The sequence below is a fragment of the Brachionichthys hirsutus genome, unplaced genomic scaffold (genome assembly GCF_040956055.1).
Source record: "Brachionichthys hirsutus isolate HB-005 unplaced genomic scaffold, CSIRO-AGI_Bhir_v1 contig_844, whole genome shotgun sequence".
Taxonomy (NCBI): domain Eukaryota; kingdom Metazoa; phylum Chordata; class Actinopteri; order Lophiiformes; family Brachionichthyidae; genus Brachionichthys; species Brachionichthys hirsutus.
The window spans coordinates 9,851-33,304 of NW_027180589.1; the positions used below are offsets into that span (position 1 = coordinate 9,851).

At 50.0% G+C, this 23,454-nt stretch overlaps 2 protein-coding genes across 3 annotated transcripts; both read right to left on the reverse strand.

Annotated features, from left to right (window-relative positions):
* Positions 1 to 2,301: 2,301 nt before the first annotated feature.
* On the reverse strand, positions 2,302 to 3,950 carry LOC137916060 (protocadherin-10-like). The gene is given in 3 exon segments (XM_068759177.1): positions 2,302 to 2,842; positions 2,844 to 3,128; positions 3,130 to 3,950. Coding segments are annotated over 3 exon segments (1,647 nt in total).
* A 2,870-nt stretch (positions 3,951 to 6,820) lies between these two features.
* LOC137916062 (histone RNA hairpin-binding protein-like) lies at positions 6,821 to 23,454 on the reverse strand. 2 transcript variants are annotated; one of them, XM_068759181.1, is made up of 8 exons: positions 23,315 to 23,454; positions 21,653 to 21,781; positions 11,940 to 12,033; positions 11,787 to 11,878; positions 10,375 to 10,497; positions 8,918 to 9,073; positions 8,727 to 8,835; positions 6,821 to 7,289 (listed from the first exon to the last, which is right to left on the reverse strand). In XM_068759181.1, exons 1-8 carry the CDS (start codon positions 23,350 to 23,352, stop codon positions 7,218 to 7,220), a joined length of 813 nt encoding a protein of 270 aa, XP_068615282.1. In that variant the 5' UTR covers positions 23,353 to 23,454; the 3' UTR covers positions 6,821 to 7,217. The 2 variants fall into 2 exon arrangements, with proteins under 2 accessions (XP_068615282.1, XP_068615281.1); XM_068759180.1 differs by having other exon boundaries at positions 8,733 to 8,835; positions 11,787 to 11,858; positions 11,935 to 12,033.

Consider the following 23,454-nt stretch of genomic DNA (forward strand, 5'->3'; position numbering starts at 1 on the left):
GGACAGAAGGACCTGAAAGAGAGAGAGGGACAAACAGAGGGAGAGAGAGAACAAGACTACAGGGAAGAGAGAGAGATTACTCACATATATTTACAGTGGTACCTCGACTTACGAATGTCCCTACATCCGAAATTTTCAGGTTACGAAGTTTCTGAATGGGAAAATATTGCCTCTTGTTACGGAAGCATTTCAGGATACGAGGTGAACTCTGGGAGCGGCGAATAGCGCTATTCGCCGCTCCCAGAGTTCACCGAACGTAAACAAACTTGTAGCTGCTCTGCCATCTGCCTGGCAACCCGTTGCGTATGCGTGTATCCCAGCACGCTATTCGTGTCCCCCTCGTGTCACCCGGAAAAAGTGTTGACAAGTCGGGCTATTGCTCATTATGATGACGTCTGCCTCGCACATTTCCGACGGATTGTCAAAAGCCGGCAAAAGCAGACGTCATCGGATCAGTTTTTCAAGAAACGCGAGGCAGAAAACACCGCAAAGGACCAGTAAACAAAGAGGACAAAAAGTAACAGCTAACAGGTAGATTAATATTTTAAAAAAATATCATAATGTAGCGTCCGTCGGACGCTGGAATAAGCACACGACGGGTAACTCTCTGTGTGTGTGGGTGCCGCGGGGAGGAGGAGAACGGGAGAGCTGCGTAGCTCCCGCAGCTCTCCCGTTCTCCTCCTCCTCCTCGCGGCACCCACACACACACACCGCCCCTCCTCCCTGGATGCCTTTGCGGACTTTCTGCAGCGTAGGAATAATGAACACTCCTAAAACATGAACCGTTACAATACTTTTGCGGGGCTTGGAACGGATTAGTGCATTTACATTCAAAATGCGTCTCTACTTACGACGTTTTCACGTTACGAAGCTACTCCCAGAACGGATTAAATTCGTAAGCTGAGGTACCACTGTATAACATAAATAATCAGATAAAGGGGGAGGAGCTCAGTGTGTCATGATGTTAAGCCACCAATGACAGCATATTGATCATATTGATTATACTGATTACTGCATCGATTAGTTATAAGCTTTGTTAAAAAGGAAAGTCTTTAATCTACTCTTGAACATAGAGATGGAACCAATCAGGGAGCTGATTCCACAATAAAGGAGCTTGATAACTGAAAGCTCCGCCCCCCTGTCTGCTCTTGGACATTTTTGGAACCACGAGCAGGCCAGCATTTTGGGACCGCAGGGTTCTAGTGGGGCAATACGGGATAATCATCTCTGTAAGGTAAGGAGGGGCCTGGCCAGTGAGGGCTTTAAAAGTGAGTAGAAGGATTTTATATTCAATCCGTTCCCTAACAGGAAGCCAATGCAGAGACGCCAGAACAGGGGAAATGTGTTCTCCCAGTCTGGTCCCCGTCAAAACACGAGCTGCTGCATTCTGGATTAGCTGGAGATGTTTAATAGACCTTTTTGGGCAGCCGGACAGTAAGGAGTTGCAGTAGTCCAATTCCTTCCTTTTAGAGAAGAGAAGAGAAGAGTCCCAAACTGGCCTTTGTCTTTGTCATAATGACAGTCAGGCAAGGAGCAAATTCAATAATACATCAATTTCATTGCAATATTGAAATGTTCTTCAGTGTCCAAGAATATTGCCACTTGCTCCTCGGTCGAGCTGCCATCCCGTTGATCTGGAGCGAGTCACCTCACCGCCCGTGCGTATGTGAAGACCCGTAATGATGACATCGCTCATCCTGATTTCCATTTCGTTCTTAAGTGATCCAAGTGATCGTTTCATGTCTTCATCTTCACCAGGCGCCTGGACTTTCTGTGGTCCAGTTTCACCAAATACTTCAGCTAGTTCCTTTGTAAAAGTCTTTATTGTCTTTTTAAGGTCCTCAACTTCCTTTGTCAACAAATATGTCTGTATTAGGAAGCTTTTGAAGTTAATTAGGATCATTCTTGCACCTGAAAGGTCACTTTGGGTCAGTGCTTCTCAATTATTTTCTGTTGCGCCCCCCCCCCAGGAAGAAAAAAACACTCCCCCCCAAAAGAAACACTCTTGTATCCTTAACATACAAAGAAATATGAAAAAGAAAGAAATATAGATGAACTTACAACAAAGAATAACTTTATTACCATTTGTTTAGTCTGCAACAGAAAATATTTGAAGTGCATCAATTTGCCTGAAATTTTAATCCTTAAACTACAATTTATACAATTAAATAATAAATTAAATTAAATAACATCAATAAATAATTAAAGCCGCAAGCGGCGTTGTAGGCCCTCGCCGGCCGACAGGCCGTTGAGCTGACCCGCCGACGCACGCCGCTTTTGTCCTGAGTGCTTCACAAGTGTTTAGATTTGAGCTGCATGAGTAGTGTCCATGGCGACGACGCGCGCCACCAGGTAGCCCGGCTCAGCTGAGCGGGGCAGGGCTGTTCCGTTCTTCCACAGGGGGGCCAGCACCAAGGGGGGGTTGTCGTTCTGATCCACTATGATGACGTTGACCGTGGCGTTGGACGCGAGCTCGGGGGTCCCCGAGTCCCGGGCCTGCACCACGAAGACGAAGCCTTTCAGCTGCTCGTAGTCGAAGGACCGCAGCGCGTACAGGAAGCCTGTCTCCTCGTCGACGGACACGTAGGTTTGGACGGACACGTCCCGGACGGCGCTCTCTAATATGGAGTAGCTGATGAGCGCGTTGGGCCCGAGGTCCGGGTCCAGAGCCGCCACAGCGTGGATGTACGCGCCGGGCACGTTGTTCTCCGTCACGTGCACGTCGTACACGCGCTGCGTGAAGGCGGGCGCGTTGTCGTTCTCGTCCGACACCCGGTCCCGGATGGACTTGCTGCTGGCGAGCGACGGCTGCCCGTTGCCCCGGGCGACCACGGTCACTCCCAAACAAGGACTTGAGTCTGAACGGGACCTCACCGAGGACCTCCACGTCCAGCTGCCCGTCGTCCGCCGCGTCCCGGTCCATCACGCTCAGCAGCGCGATGACGGTTCCGGGCGCGGCGCCTTCCCCGACGGACTCGGTGACGGTGCTGAAGGTGATTTCCGGCGCGTTGTCGTTCACGTCGGTGACCCTGATGAGCACCTTGCAGTGCGTGGGCACCGCGTTCGGACCCAAGACCCGGGCCTGGACGAAGACCTGATGCTGGCTGCTCTCCTCGTAGTCCAGCTGCGCGCGCGCCCACGCTGAACAGCTCCTTGACGCGGTTGTGGGCGTGGCTGCTGAAGGAGTACTGGACCTCCCCGTTCGGGCCCTCGTCCCGGTCGGTCGCGTTGAGCTGGAGGACCAGCGTGCCCGCGGGCGCGTTCTCGGGGAGGCTCACGGTGTAGACCGGCTGCTCGAACGCCGGCGCGTTGTCGTTGGAGTCCGTCACCTTGACCACCAGCAGGGCGGTTCCGGTCCAGGGCGGCTGGCCGCCGTCCACCGCGGTCAGCACGTACCGGTGCGCCGCCTGCTGCTCCCGGTCCAGAGGCTGCTCCAGAACCAGCTCCGCGGACCTGGTTCCGTCCGGCTGGGTCTGCACGTCCAGGTGGAAGTAGCTGTTGCTGGCGACGTCATACGTGCGCAGCGCGTTGGAGCCCACGTCCGGGTCGAAGGCGCTCTCCAGCGGGAAGCACGTGCCCGGAGACGCGCTCTTGGAGATCTCCACCGTGACGTCTGCCTCCGGGAAGCTGGGCGGGTTGTCGTTCACGTCCACGAGCTCCACTTCCACGCGGAACAGCTCCAGCGGGTTCTCCAGGAACAGCTCCACGGTGAGCCCGCAGATCTGCTCCCGGTCCAGCCGCTCATTGGTGGACAGGGCCCCGGTGTCCAGGTCCACCTCCAGGTAGGGGGACCGGGAACCGGGCACCACCTGGAAGCGGCGCGGGGACAGGCCCAGGTCCTCCGCGAGGTTCCCCACCAACGTGCCGCGTCCCGCCTCCTCCCGCACCGAGTCGCGGATCTGAGAGAACGCGCCGTCAGCCGCGCACAGCGCGATCACGAGCACGAGCATCTCAACGAACGAGCTGCGAGTCCGTCGATCAGCCCAGAGAGCGTGCGCGCGGGGCCTTCACTGGAGGTCACAGCCCGTAGAAGCGGAACCTCCTCCGTGGTTCTGCTGCTCCACATGCGTCCACGTCCACGCACGCTGCTCCTCAGCTGCGAGTCTCCTCGGCTGAGAACTCTCTCCCGGTTGGCTGGCGGGCTGGCCCCGCCCCCAGGCTTCGGGAGGTCTCTCCATCTGAAAAAGAAAACCGAACCGTGATTTCGGACTCCCTGGGGGGGGTCGAGCTGGAGCCACGCGTGGATCAGAACCCCGACCCGGCTGAGTGGATCAGAACCCCGACCCGGTGGATGCATGAAGGCGCTGGCATCACATCCAGAAGCTGCAGGAGATTCTCCCGCCTGCAGGCCACGTGTGACGGCTAGCGGGAGCTGCTGGGTGGTGATGAAGATGAAGATGAATATATTATTAATGTTAGAGCAGTACAAGTAGTCAAACAGTAGCATGTATTACAGTACAAGTACAGTCAAAGGTGTGAAGGTAGCACGCGTGGTATTTCATATATAAATATTCGCTACCAGTCAGAGCAGAAGGTGAAACGTCTTCAAGCCAAGTTGATTCGTTTCTGGGAGGTTATAAACGTTGTACATCTTCCTCGTGCCCACATCAACCCTGTTCAAAGTTGGACCTTTTTTCTACCTTTAGAAAACTATATGCAAGAGAGAAAAAGAAAAAGAAAACTGAACCGTGATTTCTGTCAATCGGACTCCCGGGGGGGTCGAGCTGGAGCCACGCGTGGATCAGAACCCCGACCCGGCTGAGTGGATCAGAACCCCGCCCGGTTGAGTGGATCAGAACGTTTATAACCCTCAGAGAGACATCATCTTTACTCACCCATTGTCCCTTTATCATTTACCTTTCACAGTAATTCAAGCCCTTTCGTGCCCAGCTCACTTCCCCCTGGAGACCTCACCGAGGTTGGAGGATGGGTGGAGAGGTCAAGTTCAGGCACCTTCAGGGCTGAGAACCCTCAGTAGGCAGGAGAGCCCTCAGTATAATAATACTGCATTGATTTTATAAAGCTCTTTTCTGGATACTCAAAGACGCTTCACATTGTATTACATTATTCAGTGGTAGAGGAGCGAGGCTGTTCCACCAGCCCTCCTGACCCCCACCGACATTCACACAGGCAGTGTGGGTGAAGTGTTTTGCCTAAGGACACAACGACAGTGTACACATGTGCCCGAGCCGGGACTCGAACCGCCAACCTCTCGATCATAGGACGACTCTCTCAACCACCTGTTCCACCGTCTGCAGGAGAACCCTCCGTATGCCGGAATAGAACCCTCAGTAGGCAGGAGGAGAACCCTCAGTAGGCAGGAGGAGAACCCTCAGTATGCAGGAGAACCCTCGGTAGGCAGGAGGAGAACTCTCAGTAGGCAGGAGGAGAAACCTCAGTAGGCAGGAGGAGAACCCTCAGTAGGCAGGAGGAGAACCCTCAGTAGGCAGGAGAACCCTCAGTATGCAGGAGAAGAACCCTCAGTATGCTCCAGAGGGATCCAAAATGGCAGGGTAGCAGGCCAAATGTGAAGGAAGGAGCGATTGCTCTATTAAAGGACAAGTATCTCCAGCAGGACTCATTGCAAAGACTTGTCCAAGCAAAGGCGGTGTTGTCAGGAAAGTGGAGACCGAGGTTACCTGCAGCAAGACCACAAAGACGGTCTAAGGTCTGTCCATCTCTTGTTGCCAAAAGAAGAATGTCGGTAAACACGTTATTGTGGCATGATGCCAGGCCAGGAGTGTTCATGAACTGTTTGTTTAGTCACCCTCCCAGGACTCTGGGGGGCAGGCGTCGCCCTCCCAGGACTCCGGGGGGCAGGCGTCGCCCTCCCAGGACTCCGGGGGGCAGGCGTCGCCCTCCCAGGACTCCGGGGGGCAGGCGTCGCCCTCCCAGGACTCCGGGGGGCAGGCGTCGCCCTCCCAGGACTCCGGGAGGCAGGCGTCGCCCTCCCAGGACTCCGGGGGGCAGGCGTCGCTCTCCCAGGACTCCGGGGGGCAGGCGTCGCCCTCCCAGGACTCCGGGGGGCAGGCGTCGCCCTCCCAGGACTCCGGGGCGTACGCGTCGCTCTCCCAGGACTCTGGGGGGTACGCGTCGCTCTCCCAGGACTCTGGGGGGCACGCGTCACCCTCCCAGGACTCTGGGGGGCACGCGTCACCCTCCCAGGACTCTGGGGGGTACGCGTCGCTCTCCCAGGACTCTGGGGGGCACGCGTCGCTCTCCCAGGACTCTGGGGGGTACGCGTCGCTCTCCCAGGACTCTGGGGGGCACGCGTCACCCTCCCAGGACTCCGGGGGGTACGTGTCACCCTCGCAGGACTCTGGGGGGCACGCGTCGCCCTCCCAGGACTCTGGGGGGTAGGCGTCGCCCTCCCAGGACTCTCGGGGGTAGGCGTCGCCCTCCCAGGACTCTCGGGGGTAGGCGTCACCCTCCCAGGACTCTGGGGGGCACGCGTCGCTCTCCCAGGACTCTGGGGGGCACGCGTCGCTCTCCCAGGACTCTGGGGGTACACGCTCAACCAGAAAGAGGTCGCAGGAAGTACTGGAGTGGGAACTTCCTGTTTTCCATGTTCTCAAGTAGGACATGCTGGTGTGTGTCACTTCTCCTTTGATCTCTAACCACCCCTTTGTTTTTGCCCTCGAGTGAATGGACTGCACTTATAAAGCGCTTTACAATCAGGCCTCACGTTCACCCTCCAGCGGGCGACTGCTGCCATGCAAGGCGCCGCCAGACCCGTTCGGGCTAAGACTTAAGCTAGTTTATGCTATTAGGCTAAAGAAATGTGAACAGGAACACGAGCGAAACCTTTTTATTTCAGTAGACATGACCGTCCCCAAATGACAGTGAAAATATCGTCATTAAACATAAGCAAGTTTGTTTCTTTTATTTGAAATTCTTTGCAGAGGACAAAGTGGCAAGAAAGACAGGAACATTGTATTAAAAGATGAAATATATATACGAACCATCGGCTCCAGAATGATCAAAGGACAAAGTACTGAACGTCTCTTGCTGTTTTACTGCGGTCGCTCCATCCACCGGCCCATTCTACGGAGGACGTAATCTAACGTTTGTGATGAACGATGGGGGGGCAAAAAACAACCCAAACAGTCTAAACGTGAGCGAGTATGTACCAAACATTTGTACCAAGAACAGCATCCCTCAAGCTACCGGCTAGTGAGTGTGTGTGTGTGTGGGGGGGGGGGGGGGCTGAATCCCGTCTAGGCCACGTCAGGGCTCCCTGTGCCCCCCGTCCTCTGGAGTTTGACTGGAGTCCCCAAATAGTCTTCATCCTGAGAAAGAGAGTGCATCAGGTTCTTTATGAGGACTCAGAACAGGGGTAGAGGTAGCGCAGTGGGAGGCGTCACCACCGAATTTCATCTGGATCAGATCCAGAGTGACGTTAACACATTTATGGATTCAAGAATCAGCTCTGATTCACTTTGACTTTTCATGTTGGTGGATAAAGACACCGAGAACAATCTAGAACCTTCTGGTGCTGATCCAGATCACCATGTGGACGCTGTAGATCTAGAACCTTCTGGTGCTGATCCCGATCACCATCTGGACGCTGTAGATCCGGTTAGGAGGGGGACGAGCTGCTTGGGGGAGGTCTGTGCTCTCTGAGTGCTTTTCTAGTTACATTTAAAAACGGTAAAATCTCCTAATCAGGATACGCGATCTTTAAGCTCTGTAGAGTTGAAGTGTCCCCAACCAGCGGTCCCCAACCAGCGGTCCCCAACCACCGGTACCCAACCACCGGTACCCAACCACCGGTCCCCAACCACCGGTACCCAACCACCGGTCCCCAACCAGCGGTCCCCAACCACCGGTCCCCAACCACCGGTCCCCAACCACCGGTACCCAACCACCGGTCCCCAACCACCGGTCCCCAACCACCGGTCCCCAACCACCGGTACCCAACCACCGGTACCCAACCACCGGTACCCAACCACCGGTACCCAACCACCGGTCCCCAACCACCGGTCCCCAACCACCGGTCCCCAACCACCGGCACCCAACCACCCAACCACCGGTACCGGGCCACGTCCGGTACCGGCCACGTCCCGGTACCGGTGGTTGGGGACCGGTGAACTACCCACCTAATGCTATTCCAGGAATGTCTTACAGATATTGGAATAGGGCATCTCGTTTTTGGTTAGGTAATAATAATGAATAATAAAAAATAAAAAAGCAAAGCATAAATTAACTTTAATGTGTCGGCCACGAAACAGCAGCGAAACACGTCAAACGAAACAGGCAGATATGTTTTATTGATCCAGAAGGAAATTCTGGAATACGAAGAACTAAAACTGATCATTCTTAAGGCTTCTCTTTAGTGAACTAGCTGACCCAATTGGGGGGGGGGGGGGAGGTCAGACCGCCTGAAACAGAGCTTTAATTTACAACTGATTTAAAGTGCAATTATTGATATGAAAAGCAAAATGCAAAGACTTTTCTCCACTTACTCTTGTACGACTTCGACCTTTCTCTTCGTACAGTGCTTATTATGGTCTGGTGCCCTATTATTACGACTATTACCTCTCTTCAGTTCCAGAATGGTTTCCTGGCTCGAGGTTATATTCGTATTACTCCATCTGCCCCCCCCCATAGTGAAACCCTACGACCAGTTCTCTGCCGGAGCCCGCCCCAGCTTGCATCGACCATCGGCGCTGAAGTCTCAACCAGAAGCTTGTCTGAACTTTAGATACGTTACAATTTAAGGAAACACTCACCTGAAGTCCAGGAGGGGCGAGCGAGGCCGCCAGCTCAGGGGACTCTGGCAGGTCAGGGAAGTCCAGCTGAATGTCCATAATATCGTCCAGATCCAGCTCGTCTCTGCAGGAACAGGTGACAAGGTGACCTTGGGCGACAGCAGTCCAGGAAGCGGAGACACGTTTACACGCCCATCATCGCCTACCTGCTCTCCAGAACTTTGTCTTGGCCTTCTCCTGTGGGGGGGTCCCAGGCATGTAGCTTGACCTTCCATAATTTGATCTGCTGGTCCCACGAGCGACGGCTGTACTTCCTGAACTTATTGGGAGTCTTTGGGTGGACACCTGGCCGACGCATGTGTCTTAAAGAAAGGGCGAGACAGACCAGGTGAGTGTTGCCTTCTGGCGATCCGGTCTCTGCTGCCTTCTTCTGATTCGTGAACCAACGCCCTTCCTCACTGAACCTGGGGCCCGGTCATCACCTCCCACGCCCGTTATGCTCTTCTTGCCTGTCCCAGTACGGTTCTCTCCTCCGGGGTTTCCCCGGTTTGTGTAAGCAGTTTTATTTTGTAATAGATGGCATACTTTTATTAAGGCTTCCTTCCTGTTTGTACTGGAAAAAAGATTAAAAGCCTCAGGTAAAGCCCCTACTGGTGCCCTCTAGTGGCCGACTGCCGTCATAGGCCTCAGGTAAAGGCCTTACTGGTGCGCTCTAGTGGCCGACTGCCGTCACAGGCCTCAGGTAAAGCCCCTACTGGTGCCCTCTAGTGGCCGACTGCCGTCATAGGCCTCAGGTAAAGCCCTTACCGGTGCCCTCTAGTGGCCGACTGCCGTCATAGGCCTCAGGTAAAGCCCCTACTGGTGCCCTCTAGTGGCCGACTGCCGTCATAGGCCTCAGGTAAAGCCCTTACTGGTGCCCTCTAGTGGCCGACTGCCGTCACAGGCCTCAGGTAAAGCCCCTACTGGTGCCCTCTAGTGGCCGACTGCCGTCATAGGCCTCAGGTAAAGCCCCTACTGGTGCCCTCTAGTGGCCGACTGCCGTCATAGGCCTTAGGTAAAGCCCTTACTGGTGCCCTCTAGTGGCCGACTGCCGTCATAGGCCTCAGGTAAAGCCCTTACTGGTGCCCTCCAGGAATTGAAGGATCTACATTTTGATTCCAGTTCCTACAGTCAGTCTTGATGCAGCTGCGTCTTCATTTTAACTGCTTACATGCGTCGTCCTTTTATGCTTCTAGTTATTTGAGAGACGATTTAGATCAATACGACAGATATTCCAGCTTCAGCGTTTTGGCGGTATGACTGAAGGTTTGTGGGAAGTTCTGATGCAGTTGAGTGGAAACCACCTCATGGTGATAATAATGGCGTCCCTGGATCTGGATCAAGGACCTCTTCCTGATTTTCAGTAACAGAATAGGATTGCTATGCAACACATATGATGAAGATTCAAGTTCTGGAGGACTTCCTCGTGCTGCAGTGTGAAGACAAAGGGATTGTTGTTGTGCAACATAGTAGGGAGGCCACTAGCTGCTCTGTTACCTATTTATGTGATACTGCCAGTATTCATGTCACATCCTTTTGTACCCCAGAGGTACTTTCTACTATAACTTCAGTGATAGTCTCAGGCAGATAGGGACTAAGTGCAAATGTGATTGCGTGGACCTACCTTGGAACCTCGTTAACATATCTGTCGTAGGCCAGCGTGTTCTTGCCGTAATTGATCTGCTTTTGTCGTCGTAGCAACACAGCCTCATCCGTCTCCATGTTTTCGCCCTCTCTGGAATCACAGCTGCAGCAGACATGGTTATCACTCAGACCGCATGCGTCCGTCAAGCAATAAAACCTTTCTATATACGCTGCTCGAAAACGTGAAAGCAAGCAAATAACCAGAGTGTAAGACCCTCGGCCAGTGCCCGGGGGTGCCCGGGGGTGTCCAGCGGTGTCATGAGACCGGATGCAGAGCCCAAAGAAGCTGCTCCAGAATGGAACACCCAGAACGGCCGGCAGGTTGCAGGGAATAAATAGGTTACGCCTGTCCTGGAGGACGTTTAGACAAGTTGGCTCCGCCCCTGATCTGGTGTCACTTTGGTTCTGAATATAGTCCTCAATGAGTGAATCATTTCATATCCCTCTGATTGTTTTTACATTATTTTGCTCTTAATGAATCAGACAATGGGATTAACAAAGAACTGGAATATTTAACTCGAGATTTTGATCGTGTGATTTAAGTGTTTCCTTGTATTCTGAAAGGCAACACGGGAGAGCGACGTAGATTAAAAATAAAAATGCTTATGGGTTAGGGGGACATTTGTATTAATAGCATTCAATTTTACTGCAAGTAGTACGCAGTTAACATGCATCGTGTTGGTTTCATAATCTGGGTTCAGTGTCCCCCCCCCCCCCCCCCAAAGAGCTACTCGACTACCTGTGGAGCGTAGGAACTTCTCCTTCTCCTCTAACTCACCTCCTACCTGTGGAGCGTAAGAACTTCTCCTTCTCCTCTAACTCACCTCCTACCTGTGGAGCGTAAGAACTTCTCCTTCTCCTCTAACTCACCTCCTACCTGTGGAGCGTAAGAACTTCTCCTTCTCCTCTAACTCACCTCCTACCTGTGGAGCGTAAGAACTTCTCCTTCTCCTCTAACTCACCTCCTACCTGTGGAGCGTAAGAACTTCTCCTTCTCCTCTAACTCACCTCCTACCTGTGGAGCGTAAGAACTTCTCCTTCTCCTGTAACTCACCTCCTACCTGTGGAGCGTAAGAACTTCTCCTTCTCCTCTAACTCACCTCCTACCTGTGGAGCGCAAGAACTTCTTCTTCTCCTCTAACTCACCTCCTACCTGTGGAGCGTAAGAACTTCTCCTTCTCCTCTAACTCACCTCCTACCTGTGGAGCGTAAGAACTTCTCCTTCTCCTCTAACTCACCTCCTACCTGTGGAGCGTAAGAACTTCTCCTTCTCCTCTAACTCACCTCCTACCTGTGGAGCGTAAGAACTTCTGCTCCTCCAGACTGTCGATTCCCCTTCATGGCCCCCCCCGCCCCCGGTCACTCTGAAGCTCCTAAACAAACATGACGCACCTGCCAGAAGAGCCGGAGGACGTTTTTCTCTCTCTCTGGGCGACCTCGGGGGCCAGTATCCTCCTCCTGTAGCTGTAGATCAGAGAGTGGAGGTCGGTGCTCAGGGAGGATGGAACGATTGAGCGAAGCCCCCGGCCGACCTGCTTACCGCATGCCCTTCCTCATCTCCTCTTCCTCCACCTGGCTGCCCCAGTCAGAACGCTTGCCGCAGCGAGACACTGGGCTTGTGCTCTCAGGCGTTGTGAAACTAGGGACATAAGAAACAGGAATTCAGAGTCCAACGCGAGCAAAGCTAACGCGAATACAGGCAGATCACATCACAGCACGGGTCCAATGGTTAGGGTCAGGGTTCACAGCACGGGTCCAATGGTTAGGGTAGGAACGGGGGGGGGGGGGGGGGTAACTCGTCCTCCTGAATACAGGCTGGAGCACCGCGACACGAAGCAGATCACATCACGTCTAAACGCTGTTTCAGTGAGGACAGCTTCAGTGGCTTCTCAGTTTGCCTCGTCACACAAGGTCTTCAGATCCTGTCTGCGCACGCACACACACACACACACACGCACACACGCACAAACACACACACACACACACACGCACACACACACACACGCACACACGCACACACACACACGCACACACACACTGCAGGGAGTCACCAAACAGGAGTAGTCTTTCTAACAGGCCTTTTATTCCAGAGTTTCACAGATCATCGTAAACAAATTCTAAACTTTTACGTTGTAATATTTACCGTCTTAAATTCGCACCCCGCTCCGCTGATTCTCGGAACGTGGCATCGCAACAATTTAACACGGAGTAATGAACAAAATGAATGTCTTAACAATAAACTCTGTTTCCTTATGGAATAGCAGCGGTAGCTTAGTGCATGTGGTGGTGGGGGGGGGGGCGGTTTGCGCTGGGGGGGGCGGTTTCTGACATGTCCTGTGTGGCGCTCTTTAATTGCACTAAACTTTGAGGCACTAATCCACACGGAGACGCTCATGAAACAAACATTGTCCTTCCTCCTCCTTCCTCAGGGTTGCGGCTGTTGGCCACGCCCACCAGCTGACCAAACCTTTCCGGCTTTATATTTCCCATACATGTTCCAGGGCATTCCATGTCTACCCTATCCCTAGCATTCTGCTTCAGGTTCCATTCTCAGCCTGACTGCAACTTCCCGGACGAGATAACACGGACTTCCTGGATGAGATAACACGGACTTCCTGGATGCGATAACATGGACTTCCTGGATGCGATAACATGGACTTCCTGGATGAGATAACACAGACTTCCCGGACGAGATAACACGGACTTCCTGGATGAGATAACACGGACTTCCTCGATGAGATAACACAGACTTCCTGGATGAGATAACACAGACTTCCTGGATGAGATAACACGGACTTCCTGGATGAGATAACACAGACTTCCTGGATGAGATAACACAGACTTCCTGGATGAGATAACACAGACTTCCTGGATGAGATAACACGGACTTCCTGGATGAGATAACACGGACTTCCCGGACAAGATAACACAGACTTCCCGGACGAGATAACACAGACTTCCTGGATGAGATAACACAGACTTCCTGGATGAGATAACACGGACTTCCTGGATGAGATAACACGGACTTCCCGGACGAGATAACACAGACTTCCTGGATGAGATAACACAGACTTCCTGGATGAGATAACACGGACTTCCTGGATGAGATAACACGGACTTCCCGGACGAGATAACACAGACTTCCTGGATGAGATAACACGGACTTCCCGGACGAGATAACACAGACTTCCTGGGTGAGATAACACGGACTTCCTGGATGAGATAACACAGACTTCCTGGATGCGATAACACAGACTTCCTGGATGCGATAACACGGACTTCCTGGATGCGATAGCATGGACTTCCTGGATGAGATAACATGGACTTCCTGGATGCGATAGCATGGACTTCCTGGATGAGATAACATGGACTTCCTGGATGCGATAGCATGGACTTCCTGGATGCGATAACATGGACTTCCTGGATGCGATAGCATGGACTTCCTGGATGAGATAACATGGACTTCCTGGATGCGATAGCATGGACTTCCTGGATGAGATAACATGGACTTCCTGGATGCGATAACATGGACTTCCTGGACGATGGAGCCAGTCATGGCCGCGAGACAGAAGATGTGTTGTGAAGCTGCTTGACCTGCTGCAGCTTCCGCTCAAGCCCGTTCTGACGATGACGATGGGGAGATACTCCTTCAGGTCTCAGGTCAGTTCGCTCCCAGGCTGAGGGACTCTCATCCCTCCTTGCTTTGTTAAACTGTTCAGAAGCACGATGGGTCTATTTGTGCCCCCCCCCCCCAGGAGTCGGGTTTGCCTCGGTGATAATATGGGCTGTGTATTCTATCATCTTTTCCTCTACACATCTTTTTATGCTGGCAGCTAGAGCGCGACAGCAAGGAGGGAGAACAATTGGGGGGTTGACCATCGACAAAGGGTCTATTCATTCTATGATTTATTGGAGAAGCATGTGATCGGCTTGGGAAGCTCGGAGGTCATTCTGATAGGAGATTATAACACCAATGTCCTTCGGAAAGACACCCCGACTTTCAAATCCTTCAGCAGCTTCTGTAATCTGCATAACTTTACCCAGCTGATTCAGCAATTTACAAGGGTAAGCACCACCTCTAGAACCATCATAGACCTAATCCTGACATCGGACAAATCTAGAATCAAAAACAGTGGTGTCATCGAGTGCAATCTAAGTGATCACAACATGATCTTCTGCACTCGTAAAATTCATAGACCTGCAGCCCATTGTCATACCACAATAAACTGCAGAACCATGAAGCATTACTCCCCAGAAGCTCTAACAACAGCGCTGGAGGAAACTGATTGGTCTGAAACTTTAAACTCCGCCTCTGTCGAGGGGACCTGGTCTTCCTTTAAATCTGCATTTCTGTCCGTAATCGATAAGATAGCACCCATAACAGCTGTTCGGGTCAGAGCCCGTACAGAACCTTGGATGAAGGGGGAAATATTGAATGCCATCAAGCTCAGAAACAAATGTTACTCTGAGTACAGAAAAACCAACAACGAGGAACTACTTGAAAAAAGCAGAAAACTACGCAATGAGGTCAACAAAATGATAAAAAATGCCAAAAAGAATTTCTTAAATGAGAACATTGAGGCAAACAAAAGCAACCCACAAAAACTGTGGGAGGCCCTAAAACAATTAGGCTGCAGCAACAGACTCCAAACAAAAACCAGAAATTTCTGCATTAACTCAAGTGGTTCGCTCCAGACCGACAGGTTGGTGGTAGCAAATTGTTTTAACAGCTTTTTCACCACTATTGCCACCCTGTTGGTCAGCAAACTCCCCCCGCATTCAGGTCTGTACGGTTCTGACCACATCCAAACTCACTATGAGAAGCTCGGTGCCAAAAAGGACACTTTCTCTTTCACACCTGTAAATACCGTTGATGTGCTAAAACAACTAATTGCCCTTCAACCTAACAAGGCCACAGGCCTTGACAACATACCCACCCGGTTCCTCAGAGACGCAGCTGTCTCTATCGCCCCCGTGGTAACCCATCTGATAAATTTATCCATCAATCAGTGCCACGTCCCACAGGAATTCAAGACTGCGCGGGTTATCCCTCTGTATAAAAAAGGAAACAAATTAGAACCTGGCAACTACCGCCCTGTTTCCATCCTTTGTTCCATCTCAAAGGTTATGGAGAGAATAATCCAGGAGCAAATCAACCGCTACCTCGCTGAGCATAGCCTGCTCTTTGAATTCCAATCGGGCTTCAGAACATCCCACTCCACTGACACATGCCTCATATATCTGACCGACTACATTAAGCGTGAAGTAGACTCGGGCAAGTATTGCGGCATGGTTATGCTGGACCTCCAGAAGGCCTTTGACACCGTTAACCATTCAATCCTATTGAATAAACTAGGGGCGATTGGTTTTGATAGCACATCAACAAACTGGATGAAATCGTACCTTGAGGGACGAGAACAAATGGTAGACATAAACGGAACCTTGTCCTCGTCCCTCCCGGTAAGCTGCGGGGTTCCTCAAGGCAGCATTCTAGGACCGTTACTGTTCCTCCTATACATTAACGACATGAATGCTGCCTGTAACTGCAAATTGTTCCTGTTTGCTGATGACTCAGCACTCCTGATTTCGGGAGAGGACAAAGTGCAGGTTGAGGAGGCTCTCAGCTCTGAGCTCACCAGAATCCGTACTTGGCTTACTGATAACAAACTGTCACTACATCTTGGTAAAACCGAATCGATTCTTTTTGGGTCTAAACACTCTCTACGTGAGATAAATGTTAATGATTTCAAGGTCACAGTCGATAATACAGTCATCTCCAGCAAAGAAGAGATTACCTATTTGGGCTGTGTTCTTGACAAATACCTGTCTGGCGATAGTATGGCAACTAAGGTGATCAAAAAAGTCAATCAGAGAACAAGATTTTTGGGCAGAATGTCTGCTTTTGTCAACAAAAGTGCTCTCCGGACGCTTGCTGCAGCCCTCGTTCAGCCCCTCTTTGACTATGCTAGCACCTCCTGGTATTCCAACATCAAAGTGTCCCTGAAAACCAGGCTCCAAACCTCCCAAAACAAACTGATTCGGCTACTCCTCAATCTGGGGCCCATGACCCACCTTCTTCCTGGACATTTTGCTAGCCTAAAATGGCTCAGGGTAGAAGACAGGGTTAAACAACTCAAAATGGGATTGGCATTTAAAATAGTCAATGCAGCTCTGCCCTCAGTCCCCTCAATCCCTGCATACCTGACGGAACACCTCCACAGATTTAGTGACACCCACAGCCACAACACTAGAGGGAGCTCAAACAACAACCTGATTACCCCCTCCTACAGGACTAACATGGGTAAATCATCTTTCTACAATACTGCCACCCAAGGGTGGAACTGTTTGACTCCTGCCCTCAAAACATGCACCTCTTTGGCCTCCTTCAAAAAGGCCCTAAAAATACACCTTTTAGGGGGACAGAAACGGAGATAGTCATCACGACTCTCTCCGGGTCAAACCCCCCCACCTTTTTTTTGTCCACCGATGTTGCACGTATTAATTGCTTTAGTAATTTATTGTAATTTATGTAAGTTATTTATTGTCATTTTGCATCAGAGGTGTAATTTATTTTAGATTAATTGTTAGTTTGCACTGGCGGTGTAATAACTTTTTATTTTTGTCTTTCTAATGTTACGTTGCATCAATTGCGTAATTTAATATTGGATTTATTTTTATTTGTATTGTTTTTTGTGGATGATTTATGTACGAAGGACTTTCAACGGAAACAAGCCCGCAAGGGCTTTTTTGAAATGCTCCTCTTAGACAGGATGTTTGACGGTATTTGTACTGTAATACATGCTACTGTGTGACTGTACTTGTACTCTAACATTCTATCTAATAAATATATTCATCATCATCACAAGCGGAAATGTAACCATGGCGACAGCAAGATTTCCACATGCCTGAACCACTGCCCCTTTCATCAACATTTCTAGCATGAATGCAGCTCAGCGTTTTGGAGATCTCCAGAAGCCGCCGGCCCCGTTGAGGGACAGTGTGTCGCGTTTCTCCAGGTGAGCGTAATGAGAATACCTGGGTAGGGCAGGTGTGTAATATCATTGCACCGGTGCACAGGGAGGCCCCGAGCTGTTAGACGGTCTGGATCTACTTACAGGAACGCTCTCCAAGATGCACTCTTGATGAATACAGGTACCGTCCACGTGGCGACTACCAAACCGGTCTGAGGTCTTTGCGTAGCCATCGTCTGGAGATGGCTTTGGGCGAGGAGACCTTAAAGGCCATCCTAAGGTCTCACCAGGGGTGTCTCTCGCTTCAGGGCGAGCCAACGCACTTCCCCCAACCCAAACCCTCCAGCCCATGAGCTCACACATTAGAACTGATGACATCTTCGTCTCTGCATCAAATTTGTCCTCAGCTGTATCTTGGACAGGCAATGTTCTTTCTGGCCATGGCCCATTCCTGATAAAATGTTTCTCTCTTAATATGAAGTGCTTTTCTAGAGCTGCAGCGTAAACAGGACACTGGCTGACAGAGTAGTCAAAGGCGTGTCCCGCCGATGCTACATGATCCAGTCCAGTCTGCTGTGGCCCCCCCTGCAGAGGTCGTCAGTGTCGCCGGACCATCGCAGGCGCATCACCCAACAGCAACCTGGAACACCTGCCCAACTCCAGCCCCTTAAATCTGAAGTCGACAGGGGGGGCGTCTTTGTTCTACAACAATCTATAAACAACCGCTTGGTCGTTGAGGCATCGAGTCGCAGGTGGGTTGCATCAGATGATGAAGTCTCCTCCTCCTCCTCCTTCTGATACACCCCAGGAAGACTTTACAACTGGGGTGCCCACACTTTTTCAGCATGCGAGCTACTCTTAAAATGACCAAGTCACAAAGATCTACACACTAAAGAAATGCTAAACATAGAAGTATTTTCAAATATATGGAGGATTCTTTATTTACAATGTATGCTGATGTACCCTGCGTAACCGCAGCACAATTTAATTAACTATGAAGTTCTTTTGTATTTACATCAGTTTACTTTGATGACTTGCATTGACTTGAATCAGGGATGCGTAGTCCGGACAGTAGCTGCTGACTCAGCCTCAAGCACGCTTCCAAATGTTCATCGGTCTGGTGGAACGGTGCTTGGACTGAATGATGTTCATGTGGGGAAAGGCTGACTCGCATAAATAAGTGGAGCCGAGTAATGCAGTGAAGGAGGCGGCCCATGTCCTCATGTTTTGCAGCACATGTCCTCATGTTGGGGGACGTTTCCTCCAGAACTGGGTCTCGACTTCAGTTCGATGTCGGCTTGAAGAGTCTAAATCTCATTTTCCTCTCCAGAAGAGTTCAGGTGAAGCAGTGTTGCTATTTTTGATGCGAGTGAATCAACATCAGCATCTTCCTAAAAGGAAAGCACATGAATGTAGCGACTGGCTCCATCAGAGACAAGTCTTGAAAGCGATTGTGAAACTCTGACAGACAATTGTCGATCTGCTCCGTGTAGCGAGCGCCATCAAGCTGCACACAGGCCTTCCCTCGCGTCTCCAGTTCTGGAAATGAGCCAAATCATGGCGCTGGAGCTTTGAGGAGTGATATTTCATCTTTAGTTTGAACGCATTAACTGAGCTGATCATGTTAATCACTGTTTGGTCTTTTCCTTGCAGCTCTAGATTAAGATCGTTCAGCATGTTTGTCAGATCGGTTAAAAACGGCAAGTCCAACAGCCACTGAGCGTCATTTAGTTGCTTCACAGAAAAACTCCTTCATCTCCGGATAGAGCTCTCGGAATCTTTGCAGAAATTTCCCTCGACTCGGCCATCTCACATCAGGATGTAGCAACAACTCAGAGAGTTGCAGACAGCCTTCTACAGATGTGAACGTCTTTGGAGAGATCAGGCGATCTTCGTTGCCACATCCATGATCTCTTTCATGTTAAGGATTTTAGCGCATAACGCTTGTTGGTTTTTTATGCAATGGTAATTCAAGAAGTCTGGGAAAGCGTCGTCCTCCCTGCACTCGGCAATAAATCCATTGACGCTTCCAATCATTGCGGGCGCTCCGTCCGTGGTGATGGACACCGATTTGTGCAGTGGAAGCTGAGTTTTCTCAATAAAGTTTTTAAACGACAGAAATATGTCCTCTCCTCGTACGTGTTCTTTAATAGCTCCTCTTTTGCAGTGAGATCACTAAACACCAAACGAATAAAAACGCACATCTGGGCTGTGTCACTCAGGTCAGTAGATTCGTCCAGCTGCAGTGAGAAACACTCTCAATCTCTGACGTCCGTCCACATCTGCTGGTTCCATCCTCAGCGTGGCTCCACAGCGCCGTGTAACTGGACTTCTGGACAGCAGAGCTTTGATTGAGGATAATATCTCGGCCTTGCTTTTAAAGTCTCGGAACAACGAGTCCGCTGCTTTAACGAACGCCTCTTTCACCATCTCTCCGTCTTGGAAGGACTCCTTGTTCGTAATGATGACGTGACTCACGCAGAACGATGCCTCGGTGGCGGCTTTTGCTTTTGAAGTATGTTGCGTGAAAAATGACCGCTGTCCGGACAACTGGGATTTTAATTCGTTAACTTTTCTTTTTCTCAGCTCGCTTTTCGGGGGAAAGTCGTTGTCGTATTTCCCATGAACAGTCCGAAAATGGCGCTCCACATTTCCCTTCTTCGTAAATGCGATGGTAGAATGGCAGATCAGGCAAACGCACGTGGAAAACGAAATCGTGAAAAAGATTCCACCTCCCATTCCGTATGAAAGTGAAATGTTTTCGCCTTCTTACTCGGTCCAGCAATGGTGATAAACTTTTTTAGTATTAAAGAAGAAGGCGGGGCTTAAAACCGGAGATACCGCCTGACTAGCTTTACTTCCGCTGTGCTTAGCACCTTTCTGCGCATGTGCGGTGACCTGAAGGTCAGAAAGAACAAGTTGTCATGTGACTGGCTGCCCTGCATGTCAATCAAACAATATGTCATCAACCGGTCGAACATAATGGGCAGCCCTGCTTTACAACATCTGAATGTGGCATTCCTCAGAATTGTAGCTGCAGTAAGGTGTATAGGGTGAAGCGGCGAGGCGGGGCGGGGCCTGGCCCCCTGAAATACTTTTGACCTGCTTGTTATACGTTGGTACCGTATTCTCACTACTTTATGACGCACCTGCTGATTCGGCGCTGTCTCATTAACGGCTGCTTTTTCGGTATTTTAAACATACAAAGGGCGTGCTGGCTCAAAAGGCGCCGGCATGATAGCTGCGCAAAATAGAGCAGGAGCAAAACTGAGTTTGATACAGCTTTTTTTGCCGGCTTCCCTTTCTTCATCGTCAGTCACTTTCCGTGCCGTGCGGCGCCTCAGAAATGATACCGGCTTCTGCGAAGGCTCGAACAACAATGCTAGCAGACAGTTAGCCCTAGCATCTACCCTCCATTCACTAACGGTGGCGCTGCGCTGCCTTCCACTCCGAGTGAAACTGTGTTCTCCGTCTGTTCTCCAGCGCTCCCACGCAGCTCGCAGTTTAACGTTGAACGGTTGCAGTTCTTTGGTTAATCCACCGGGGATGACGATGATAAGCTAGTCAGCTTGCTAGTTAGCTAGCTTCACTTCGGTTTAGACCGTATCGGTGAGATCGGCGTGCACGGAGTCGCAGATCACAGGAGCCGAGTTGCTGCAGGTCTTCTTCTTGCTTCCTCCTCTTCCTCCATTGATTCATTAATGCTGGATTCTCTCTCCGCTGCTCTATTTCCATCAGCACACCATAATACTATGGTGAAGCGCAGCACCGGTACGTATCACTCCGCGAGCCTCCTGACTATAATACTATGTTGAAGGACAGCACCGGTACGTATCACTCCGCGAGGCTCCTGACTATAATACTATGGTGAAGGACAGCATCGGTACGTATCACTCCACGAGGGTCCTGACCATAATACTATGGTGAAGGACAGCACCGGTACGATAGGGCGTTCGGCACATTTTTAAGATAATTTAAGACTTTTACGTGTGTCTAATGGTCGTGAAAATACGGTATTTTCTTTCTGCTAAGTTCTGTTGATTTGTCCATAAAAACTACTGACAATTTTACCAAAAAAGTTGTTTCGATGAATATTAAGCCCCAATTTCTTTTGTTACGTTATGTTGAGTAAATTAAAAAAGTGGACAGAGACAATAAAACATTTTAACTTTCAGAGATTTATTTATTTATTGTCAATCTTACTTTAACAATCTCAATTCCCACTATTTAAATTTAAAATCAAGCTATTGAAATAAATAGCACACAAAGTGCCTCCGTTTATCTTACCTGGCATCCTTGACGTCGGCGCGGCTGGAGCAGCCGTCAGCGGAGCCACCGTTTCTTTTACTGCCAGCTGATTGCAGGTTTCCATCGATACGCCTCTTCCTGCGGTAGGACCACTGAGACGGGCCAGAACTCGTACGACAAGCAAGACAGTGAAGAATTTAATTTAAGCATTCAAATGTCAAAACGATGTTTATTACACAGTATATCCGATATATCGCGTATATCCGATATGTCGAGTACAGTAGTCCCTCGATATAATGCGGTTCATCTTCTGCGACTTCGCTGCTTCGTAGAGTTTTAATGCAATTTTTCAGATTTTTTTTTGCACTTGAACGCGTCTTGAAACGGCGCAAGACGAAGGCGCAGCCGGAGGAACTGTGAAATACGCGCGAGTTGCTATTAATAACTTCTCATGTGTTCAACCTCGTAGGTTGATCATTAAAATTAAATTCGTTATTTCTCAAAGCTATCATGTTTATTTGTTAAGCGTTTGTTTTATAGCGCTCTTATTCTCTGTGTAAAAAGAGGCTTTTATTTTGTAGGAGCATAAACGTCACGTCCCTTTTGGGTTTTGTTTCTTCCTGTTGATACATGTAGCCGCTGCCGTTCCGCTGTGCTAAGCTATCCAATAAAGCAGCATGAGAGGCTAAAGACAGCACGAGTAGAATATTTGTTCTTCTGCACTCCAAGCGGCTCTTTCCTCGACCTGCACGCCTTAACATTATGAACAGGAAAACGTTTACTGTACGTACTATATATTTATATTTCTCAAACAAATGTTTAGTTCTGAAAAGGTTTTGATCTTTGGTTTCATTCTATAATACTGAAACAATCTATTTCGATTAATGCCTGACTGTTAAACGTGTATAAAGTGTGTGGTGAGGGGTTTTACAGCCTTAAAACATTTATGTACATGTATAATAATTGTAAAAAAAATAAAAATTACTACATTGCGGATTTCACTTATTGCGGGTTGTTTTTGGAACGTAACCCCCACGGAAAATGAGGGACTACTGTATATCCGATATATCGAGTATATCCGATATATCACCCAGCTCATAATATGCAAAGTTTCATTCGAGTGTAAGTTTACGCCGTTAGTTCAGACAGTATTTATTAGTATTTAGCTGTACTACTGTTTTGCGATTAGCAGTTGCTACTAAACCGTGTACTTGAATTCTGAATACTTTGTACTGACCTAGTTTGGTAAACACTAAATGCAGTTTGTTATCAATAAATGCGCTTTACAATTTGAGACAAGCATCTTTTGATGATATGGGTTAAGGTTTGTAGCTTTTATGCGAGACTCCGCCCAATCGAACGTCTTATCGCGATACTTGTGACCAGGCCTCGTGTTATCGGTTGCATCTCGGAACAGAGGTAGAGCTAACGGCTAACCGGCGACCCCGCCTGGTCACGTGACGGGTCGAGAGAGAGGAAACTACGAGACGCTGGATCGATGGATGGACCGGACTGCTCTATCGGCACAAAAAATGAATAAATAAACATTCTAGCTTCGTTACATTTCATTAAATATTAACTCGGAATAGCCAAACGTAACAGTCAGGTACGTGCTGATTTGAAAACACGAATACCAACGAACGACTTTCGTTATGGTGGAAAAAGAATCAATAGAGACGATGTAAAATATCGATCCCTCACCAAATGTCACGTGCTCGGTCCCTGGACCAGTCAGCCATCCTGCACCGAGACAAAGCGCCGCTTCTGGGTCTGCAGAAACCCGGTTACCCGCCAAAGGGGAAAGACGCGCGTCCCAAAGCGAGCCGACAGGTCACGTGACG